The sequence below is a fragment of the Limulus polyphemus genome, unplaced genomic scaffold, assembly GCF_000517525.1.
Source record: "Limulus polyphemus unplaced genomic scaffold, Limulus_polyphemus-2.1.2 Scaffold3535, whole genome shotgun sequence".
NCBI classification, from domain to species: Eukaryota; Metazoa; Arthropoda; class Merostomata; order Xiphosura; family Limulidae; genus Limulus; species Limulus polyphemus.
The window spans coordinates 58,628-69,855 of record NW_013669145.1 but is presented as its reverse complement, the minus strand read 5'-3'; the positions used below and the strand labels follow the sequence as shown (position 1 = coordinate 69,855).

At 33.3% G+C, this 11,228-nt stretch overlaps 1 protein-coding gene across 1 annotated transcript in view; it reads left to right on the top strand.

Moving 5' to 3' along the window:
- LOC106469536 (WD repeat-containing protein 70-like) overlaps positions 1 to 11,228 on the top strand; it is a 25,824-nt gene that overhangs the window by 9,821 nt on the left and 4,775 nt on the right. The window contains exons 10-14 of the mRNA XM_013930035.2: positions 1,216 to 1,315; positions 4,937 to 5,021; positions 5,275 to 5,413; positions 6,010 to 6,110; positions 9,976 to 10,055. Coding sequence (XP_013785489.1) covers positions 1,216 to 1,315; positions 4,937 to 5,021; positions 5,275 to 5,413; positions 6,010 to 6,110; positions 9,976 to 10,055 — 505 coding nt within the window. The remainder of the gene's footprint in view (positions 1 to 1,215; positions 1,316 to 4,936; positions 5,022 to 5,274; positions 5,414 to 6,009; positions 6,111 to 9,975; positions 10,056 to 11,228) is intronic.

The window sequence follows — 11,228 nt, the reverse complement described above, 5'->3', positions numbered from 1 at the left end:
GGGGGTATGGCCCATCTACACAGTGGTAACTTATATCACTGAGCCAGGGGGTACCAATTCCCTAGCCACAATGTTGTTATTACAATTTTTTTTCATCCTCAACCTCCTAATGCTGAAGATAAGTTATGGAACCTTGTCTGCCTGGTTGAGGTTAAGAATGTACATAGCTTATTTTTTTTTTATGTTACTATAGCTTGCACCTATCAAACCATATTCCACTTGTGCAAGTTACCTCCTTTTCTGCCCATTTTGAATTTATTTCCTACTTCCTGGGCAAAGAGCATACCTGTTCCAAAAGTAATATGGTACCCCACAGGTGTGCTTCTTTTTCATCTATGAGCACACTCGTTCATTCTAGGCAGTCGCTTTCCACTTAGTTTGATAGTTGTGCACCTCCATCAGCCCCTCCACCTTGGCAATGTGGGATTCTAGCTTTGTGTCAGAGGAGGTAAGACCATATTGGAAGTTAACATTTTTCTTACTTTGAAAATGTATTTCCCTTAGGTACTTACCTTCTATCACACACACTTCATCCCCACTGTCGGTATTCTCCTTTTGGAGCCTGCCAATTCTCGAAAGTGAAGATTGAGCAGGAATATCAGAGGGAGCTAGTTGCACCAGTATATGTGGCACAATACTATTGGTGGAGAGTAGTCACAAGATATATACATGATCAGAAATGGCATGAAATTGATGGGGTATATACACTAGTGCACTGATGGTGAAACTTTTTTAGCAATTCTTAGAGAGCAGATGAACATCGAGATAGCTTTGTGTAATTGGAGGTAAGTATCCCTTGGAAATACATTTTCAATGTAAGAAAATATCTACCTCTAGTATTTTTTAATATTTTTCTTTACCTTTCCTACGATTTAGCTTTTCTATTCTAATTTCATATAGTGTGGACTTAAAGTCAAAAATAATTATTAGAATACTGAGCACAAACTACGTTACATTTTATTAGCACAAATACTTTGATTTGTGTTTTTCTCTCATGGGTATTGTGAAGTATTTAGTCAAGATATTAAATATGCAATTAAGTAATTGAACTTTGAACTTATATTTTAAAGTTAGTATATTAAATATTATACATATGGTTGAATCTCCATGCTTTTTTTATCACATTAAACTCGTATGTTTTGTTTCATAGTTTTTTATAAAATTCTAGAGAAATACTTGCCAGTAGTTTGAACTATTTTTTTCTTTTGCCAACAGGTCAACACAGCTGTTCTGATAAGAAATGCTCACCAAAATGGAACAGAAACTTCATCACTAGCCTTTTCGTATAATGGTAAACATTTTGCCACAAGAGGAGGTAAGTACATCTTTCAGTCAATATAAAACCTACACTTTTTGATTATATAAATATTATTATCTCCATACAAAGACAAAGTAACAAATGTTAGTTAGTTCAAAATAAATTATTCTCAAACTTTTATTAATGCTTTCTAGCCTGATGGCATCATTTTGACCTCTCTTACATTTGAATTAATAAAAATTAATGACTCTGAAATAAAATTATATCTGAAACATAAAAGCTTCAAACAGACATAAAGCTTGATCAACATTTAATGTTGTCGAACTTCGGTTAAGAAGTTTTTGATAAATTTACAAAATAAATTAAAAATCACTACATGATATAACTGCATACCCTGCTGCTGTTCAATATGTTTGTAATGATTGGCCTGAAAGCCAGGTTTCCTACATGCTTATTAGCAAAATAAAATCACTGGACTAATAATTAGTATGCTAGCTCAATTTTTTTAAAGAAATTTTGCAATAAATTGTTTTATTTTTTATCTTTACTAAACCTTATATGAATAGATTGTATTTTTCTTACTGTATAATTTTTATTAAGGTTGCCTTTCCAGTCCTTTTAGAAATTATCTACAACTGTTTCAAAAAAAACCACTCCTAACTTTTCTGAAATCGTGACAGGGCATAAGATACCATTAGTTTCAATTACTAGTAGGAGTATTTGTAAAGGGAAAAGGAAATGCCAAAGTAATTACTTCAACAAAATAAACAAACGAGCAGGAGAATAAATTTATTACCATTACATATTAAACAACCGAGGCCATGATGTAATTGGATTGATGGAAGGTTCGTGATTACAAGACTTCTGATGCAACAAAGGAAGGTGTAAAAATTTGCAATCCATATGAGGAAGAAAGGGATTTTTGTGACAAATAGATTATGAGTAAGAAAATAAAACAAGTTTTCCAATGATATATTTATGATTTTGTTAACTTTAGAAACTTGAAAGTTGTAAAACAATTGTAGTGAGTTAAATTTACACTTTTTTAACATTACCAGTATCACAAATTCACTGTTTCCAAACTATTTGAACTAAAAATATGCAACAAACATGTACAAAGAGCATATATTTTAGGGTCTCATTTTTTGTTGACAAATTTTATTTATATTTATACTGGCAGGAAGTTTAAATATTTTTCCACTCCAAATAAAACTAACAATTAAGGGAGGGGACCAAATTAGAAATAGGGTTAGAAGTTTGGATTATCTGAAACAAATGCATGTGAAAGATATACATCAATACAAAATTCTAAATCTGGGTATTTCAGTTACAGGTTGATTTTGTAAGTAATTTGAACAGAGAGATTAGACATAATCTTCTAAAAACTTGATAAAGTTATTTTCTCTTGTAAAAAACACTAAATACTGGACTAAAAGGGGGAAAAAATTGGATTGTAATAAGAAACTCAAGTTCTTCATCACATAATAAGTTTTTATTTAACCACTAACTTTGAAGTTTGTACCATGAACCAAGATGTAAGACTTACGTGATTAGAAATTGAATCAGTTTATACATATTTGAAATAATAATAATACTGCATGTGTATGAAAGCCTTTTACTCTGTCACGATATTATTCCTGATCACAATATAAACAATAAATATGAAGAAAGAAAAGACCTTAAAATATCTTAATGTTCATAAGTAACTGTACAACAAACTTGCAACACTCACAAATATAGATAAATGAATCATGTAAGGGTTTATGGTATATACGTGATAAAAGTATACTTAGTAATTACTATTGTGAATTAGTTTTTTAGACCTAATGTTTAATTCACACACACACATACCTGAAACACAGAAACTTCAACGGATGTGTAGCATGATAACCATTTGATTAAAATCAGATGTTTATAGTATCCACTGGTGAAAGGCTTGTAATTCTCTACTCTCCACCAGTCTAGAAGATCCTGACATTATAACTGTTACATATCATTACTGTAAAAAATAAAGTTTAAATCCACAATAATGGGTTACTTTGTACAGTGTGTGTATTCACTTACTGTTAGAATATTGAATATTGTATCTTTGTTTTTTCCCTTTACAATAGATAGTGGGTACATGCCCACAGAAGTCACGAGAATTTCTGGACTTTTGACAAATTATTAGTCTTTTCAGAATGCTTTTTCAAAGCATGTGACTATCTGTCTCAGTTATATATTTATAGACTATTGGAAAACATAACACCGTAACCTCTTTTTTTTGGAATGTAAAGACTTAAAAGAATTAAAAACTAATGTATAACAGTTCTCATTTCAGCAACTTATTGTTTGCAACTTTGTTTTGTTTTATAGAAAAAGTTATTTATCTGTTACTAGTTGAATTGTTTCCAGAATGTAACCTTAAATAAACTTCTATATATGTAATAACTGTAACTTGATTCATGGTAACAATAACTCAGAAAAACACAACTTACTATGTATACATAGTGATGATGGATCTTACCATGCATCTGTGTCACAGAAACAGAGCCTAAAGTCAAGCCCAGATACCTGATAACATGTAAATGAAATAGACCTTTGATGTTCATCCTGTAAAAGAGTGGTACTGCCAGTGCAATTTGGAAACTACAAACCCTAGATGTTCTGCTTATATTGTAGAAATTAAATTATTATATCTAGTAACATTTGAGTTTGCAGCATATAATTGAAACTGTTCTGATAAAAAAAAAAAGAGGACTTCATTTACTTCAATGAAATGTTTGCATAAAAACCATTATTCCCTTCCACTATGTCTATAGCAGGCTTACTTGTGTTTATTTATCTTAGTAGGATTTTGTAGAGGCAGTAGAAGTTGCAGTGTTCTGCTGTAATTTATGTGGTTTTATATTGTAAAACAGCGTTCCAAATGGTTACTGCTAAATAACATTTGCTTTGGATAATAATGTTTTGTGGCACAAAGAATTATTGCAGCTGAACTAATGGTTATGGTTATTTCAAACATTGTTTATCAGTGACAGATGCAGTCACAATGTCTTTGAAACTGTATCTATACACCAAGTTTTACATTTAATTCTTTCTTAGTATCATCAAAACAAACATGTATTTCATAAATAAACTTACTATTCTGATATTGTATTGTATTGTTTGGAATGTTAAGTTTATTTATTATATCTGCTATTGTGTAGCTATATAATGTGAAGAACTTAATAGTGTCCATTGACACATTTTATTCATTTCACCTATCCAGTGTGTAGGTTTTTCTCATATTGACTACAAAGAACATTCAAACCAACAGTATGTTTGGAAACATATTTGGTTAATGCTAGTTCTTGTCCTACAACTCTGCAAAGAATGGTATAATCTTTGGTAGAGGCAAATCATCCACATGAGGTTTCTTCCACTTAGATCAATTTAAAATAAAAGTGAATTATATTCTTTTTGTTTTATATATATGCTGAACACCCATCTTTAAAAAACAATTGAATTCTAATTTTATCAGACTTCAGTCTTCACTTTTGTCCACTAGATGGCAGAGATAGACTTCGTAGCTGTTCTCATGAGATACCAATTGAGATCTAATATCAGTAAAATTTAGTTAATTTTGAGTATGACATTTATTAAAGTAATATACAATTTTGATTTGCTTGATAAAGTTATTTTTTTACATGCTTATAGGTGACGACACCTTGAAACTATGGGATATTCGTAACTACAAACATCCGTTAAACTCAGCAGATAACTTGTTCAACAGATATCCAGTGTAAGCAATTAACTTAAATTTTCACTTTAAGATAGTAAATCAAGTTTTCATTCTTTTCTAGTGTTGAATTGGGCCAAAGAATGACAGGAATCTAATATACTGTGCTTAAGTCAACAAAGGTTATTATATGCATTGACAATTACTAGTAAATAATTACATTGTTTTCTTTTAGTATATGTAATAGAGGTCGTACAACTATCCAATAGTTTTCTTTCTGTAGAGATCTATAGTTTAAACTACTTGGTTTTTACAGCACTGATTGCATGTTTAGTCCTGATGATAAGCTGTTGTTCACTGGAGTCTCTCTAACAAAAGGAGATACTACTGGGAAACTAGTTTTTCTAGATTGTGACACTTTCCACCAAATGTATGAAATAGAGGTTTCTGATGCTGTAAGTTTCATTATAATATAATCATTTGATTTATACATATATCTTTTTCTTATAGTTTGAAAAATCTTTCAAAATATGTTAGTGTTTATTTCATGGTTGTTTTCTTCATTTTATACATAAATCTGACAAATTGGTAAATAACTAATATTTTTAGTAATAAACAATTAATGAAAAATTCTCAACAAAAAAGACTATATTTTTTCCAGTAATTGTTTGTGATGTGTATGGAAGATATTTTAGTTGTTGAATGATTTGAATTTAAATGTCTCATTATTCACATCATATCTGTTATATGATTTTTTATACATGTTACAGTCAGCATTGTAAGGAATGGTTGTCTGATGTATCTTCAACCTTTTTTTCCGTTCAATTCGTACATTTCTAACATTACAGAAAAGGGGACTTGCACCTTTAAGGTTAGGTGTTGTATTTGTATGTATTAAAAAAAAACTATGCTGGATAAAATGAAAAAGTTTTAATATAAATAAACATCTAACACTGAAGTTTGGCATCTTTTGGTTTTATGTTGCAGCTTGCTGAACATATTATTGAAGTAAATAATAAAGTTAATATATAATCATATGTTTCTTTTGTAGGGAATTATAAGAAGCTTATGGCATCCAAAGCTTAATGAAATCATTGTTGGCTGCAGTAATGGGTTAGTTAAAGTCTATTACAACCCTGATTTAAGTGAAAGGTAAGTTAAAGTATCAAAACAAACTAGAGTTTTTTGGAATTTATACCATTTTTAGGGAATTCCTTTCTTATTATCCTATTCTTCAGATACTTACATTAATATAGGTTATTGGTGGTGGATGATCTTTCACAATACTTTGTTCTTGTGTCTGTTAGACGTTCTTATATAAGAGTTTATGCAAACATAATGTGTTGCTTTTTTTTTTCAATATTTTCTCCCACCAAAGAGTAAGAAATTCCAAAACAAATACTCACCTTCTGACACTGAGAGTCTTCTTTCCTCATGAGTTTGCACATTCTGCCAAAGATATTTGTAAGCCACCAGTCTTGTGAAAACTTCCACTTAATTTCACATGAACCAGTGCCACTGCACCGTGCTGCAGAGCCTTCCACCAATAGGGGTGCAACACACCTCCATATGCAGTTGCTCCTTCTACATTCTTGATCGTGAATCTTCATTCTTTTCTTTGGCACTGTAGTTTTGCTTAGTTTGCAATTTTTGTAAACATTTTTTTATATTTCAATTTCTTACTTGATTGAGTTTATTAAACTTTATATGAATTAACAATGTTATGAAAATATTTCTGATGCTGATGTGAGTTGATAATTTCCTCACACAGAACAAGTTCATGCAATTTCTGGTGGAAGTTCTTTTTTTCCATTGTGTGGAGGGGTTCATTATGCAGCTGAGACCTCATGCTCCTCTTCTTTCCACTTGTTTCCCTTCCCTGTTTTTGTGCCTGCTATTTCTATTTCTAAAGCTTGCTTTTTCTGTCTACTACTACCCTACCTTGGTACCTCTCCTCCCTTTACCTTATGTTGGTAGCCATTATCTGTTCCCCTCATGACTTTTCTCGGAAATCTCAATCTCTCCTTTTTTTTGCTTCCATGGTCCATTCCACCTCCTCTGCCATTTTTCTTCTTCTCTGGTTCATTTGTTGTTGGAAGGATACTCTCCTATCCCAAAGCTGTTTCCTTTCCATCTTTCCCCAGGACCTTTGTTTTTGCCTCTTCTCACCACCCAACCTAACTTGGTGATGTCCATGATTCTCTAATATCACGGGCTTCATCTACCCACCATCACTTCCCTCACATCTTTAATTCTTGACCCACCAGTTCTGTACATCATCCTAGCCCTTCTCCCACTCCTAGTCTTATGTTCACTAAACCATCCATCTGACGTCTAACTTGCCAGTCCAGTAGCTGGTGATCACCTAATATTTTTCTACTTTTCCCCCATTGGTCTCATTGGGGGGTATGTATCATGTTTCAGTGGTCATGCCTTTCTCCCATACAATATCTCTTATCTGTGCTCATTCAGGTACCAAACCGATTCCTGTCTTCTGTCTGGGCCATTTGTTGTTTGATAAATTCTTCCTTTGTTAAGGATTCTAATCATTGTCCTTTTATTTCTAGATATCTCTCCTATACCTGAGTTATCTCTCCTTCCACTCTTCAGGATGGATCCACCTGATCATCCATCTGATCTATACCTCTTTGGGGGTGTATGTACATAAATTATCTGGTGCATTTTCTCATCAGAGTCATCACCTCCCACATTCTCTTGTTGTTCTTATTCATTGACTTTTGATGCTTTTCTCCAGGCTGGCATGTAGACTACCACTTGCCCTATCATCACCAACTATCTGCTTCACTTGGCTGTCTCACCTTCACTTGGATTTAGACTTCCTCCAATTCTCCCTTCTGTCTATTGGCAGGTGAGTGTGCAAAGAATTTTACTCACCTTGCAATCACTATAGAATCCCACTAGGTGGCTAGTGTTGCCTCCCAGAGTATATTTACCCATAATTCTGCATCAAACAAGGGGTATTATGCAAGGCCACTTGAGATTTCATCGTGGTATTTCTATATCTAGCTATATTATATGTTTGTTCCAGACTGTACCCATTCTATGGACTATCATAGAAAAAAGTCAGCATCGAAGTACTGTTTCTGCCCTCTTCTCTGGTTAGTGTTTGCTGGCTTTTAAATATAGGGTTTCGTGGTCACCTGTTATACTTTCACTAGTAATAAAATCTTTCCAGGCATTCTCCAGGTCTCCCCTACATGAATTCTCCTCCCCCATTGAGTGGAGCATGGGAGACCCTTGCGAGTTACTATCTCCCAGTCACTGAAGTGATGGAGAACCCTTACCTGTTGAGACCTAACAGAGTGTAGTGCAGGTCCTCCAAATATATAACTATGTTACATCACAATCTACCTCTACTGCCTGTCCATTTCACATAGTACTAACAAAAAAACTCCCTACTCCCAAGGCTAGCATGCAGCCCATCAGCCCATAGAGACTGATGTTGAGTAGTGGTGTATATCAGACAGTGTCCTTCTCCTGCAGCTGGCATGGGGCCTGTAGAGATGATGTGAATACACCATATGCACCAATGATACATCACTCACCAATCCTATTCCCACAACTGGCATAGTGCTCTCAGTGACTTATGGTCAAGTAGAGGTTTATATAAGCATCCATACAAACATGATTTTATACAGTGCCCTCCTCCCGAAGCTGGTATGAGGCGTGTAGTGGAGAAGAGCATGGATACTTATCACAAATGCCTTCCCCAGCTGGTTTTGACCCTTTGAGTTCTAATGGTATAGGAGGTAAACACACAATATATAGTCTAAATAAATCACAGCCTCACTACACATATTGGCTGTCTGACAGTTTATTTGCAAGTTCTCAGATGGCCATGTACCTATTCTGCCTGTCTATGCAATACATTCTTATATTCTCTTACATGGGCAAAGAGTAAACCCTGGATGAGATAAGACGAGATGCGATCTCCCACAAGTGTGCCCCTTGAAGCCCCTGCCATAGAGTGTCACACTTCATTAAATTCCTTTGAACACTTTCCGAATGGAACTTATCTAACTAAATTTTGCACCAGTCCCTCCACCATCTTAGTGTGAGATTCTAGCTCTCTGTGTGCAGAATTATTCATTTCAGAAACTAACATTTTCCTTACCTGAAAATGTACTTCGAATAGATACTTACCTCCACACATATTCCTACCCATCTTCTCCACTTTCCTGGTGCACATATCTTTAATGTCACATTAGAGGATTAGGATTCACAAGCACGAATGTAGAGGGAGTCACTGCACATGGAGATGTGTTGCACTCCTGTTGGTGGAGGGTTCTGCATCAGACCATGGTGCAGATTCACATGGTTTCACGTGAAATTAGGTGGGCATTTTCACAAGGCTGGTGATTGCAAACCTCTTTGGCAGAACATGCAAACTCAGGAGGAAAGAAGCTGTCTGTGTGAGAAGCGAGTAGGTATCAGAAATACATTTTCAGGTAATGAAAATGTTAACATTTCCATAATGCATCAATTAAACTATAAGTATTACATTAATTTCTCTTTGGTATTGTAAGGTGCCTGAAAAATATTATAATGGAAGCTCATGGATGTTTTTCTATATCGTTTTACATTGCATGGAATTATGGGATGTATGGAATGATGTGAAATGTTTAATGCTTTACCATATGCTACAAAACACATGATCTTTGCTTGCAAAAAAATATTATGGTAATATTTGTAATAGGTCAAAGTAGTTGGATTGTATCTTACCTATTTCGAATGAGTAGAAAACTAAATGAAAAAGTTAGGCACATTTGAACAATAGACTTTTTTTGATAAGTGGAGAACAGCCTAACACTTGATAAAACTCAAGATTTGGGATTATAACTTATATCTCTTAGATGCTTAATTGTATTTTGTGACACTTTCTTTATTAAGGAATTAACAGGGAAAAACGTTTTCCCTTCTATAGTGTTACAAGTAGTTTGTAGGTCTTGTGTTAGTGTTTGATACGTTAAATGTTTAATTTTTTTTCTGACTATAGAGGTGCTAAACTTTGTGTAGTGAAAACTCAGAGAAAGAAGAAACAAGTGGAAGTTATTGTTCAACAGCATATCATAACGCGTAAGATATTTTACACTCAAGTAGCTCAAAGAATTTTCAATATTAAGGTACATAAATCTGATTTAAAGAACAAAACACATAAGATAAGCTTTTCACTGCATAGATAAATTGTCAGGTTTTTATAGAGCCATGATTCTTTACAGTAGATGTCTGTGAGTAGTTGGCGATCAATTTCAACAATAAATGGACAGCACACAACCCACTTGTTTTAAAATAATATATTCAAAACAAGTCAAACGTATATACAAATGTATGTTACGCAGTTAATCACCACAGTTATACCCAGAGCTTTAACCCTTTTCGCGATAGTCTTGGTATATAATACATGAGTTGTTATACACATTTGCACACATTAAGTATTTATAATATAACTTTTAATGCTGTAGGTGTATGTTCACAAAATTTGGTAGACTTTTAGTAATGATTCCAAGTCTTTTGTACACAGAATATCTGATTTTTTAATGAAGTATTTTTACTGAAGATTTGTTTGTCAAAATATTGAGTCTGTTTCATTACTAGTCCAAGTGCGAAGTGATTTTCAAGCCATGATTAAAAAACTATTCTTCGTCCCAAAAATCTCAAATAGTATTTGTGTGTGTGATCTCTAAAACCTGCTAAATACATTGCAAACATTTGTTTTCAGTAAACCTTCATATTTTGTCTGTTATTTTTTCTACCCTAGCTATACAGGGTCTGTCAATTTGACTGACCTTGTAACCACCATAAAAAAATTAGGAATTAGGATATAAGTCATACTTTTTTGTTCTAGAATGACTACAAATTATAACACAATAACACAAATGTTTAGTCCAAATAGCTTAAATCTCATAACACTATACATTTATATATGTATAATATTTTCATTATAATGACCTTCCAGTCATGCCTGGCTAACAATACAGAAGTTACAATTATGCAGCACACGTGCATTCATGTTACAGTATCCAATGGTACAAAACTGACCTTTAGTCTAACAACAAATATGTTCGATGGGAATCAGAATTTGATAATAATTAGTCTTTACAAAGTGACCTTCTTGGCTGTGTTTTAATGGACTAGTCACATTTCAGTTATTATACATTATATACATATATAGATTATTACTATTTACAAACAAGTTCTTAAACTTATCTTTCTTAAAACATAGAACACTAAATGAAGAAGTAAAGCAAA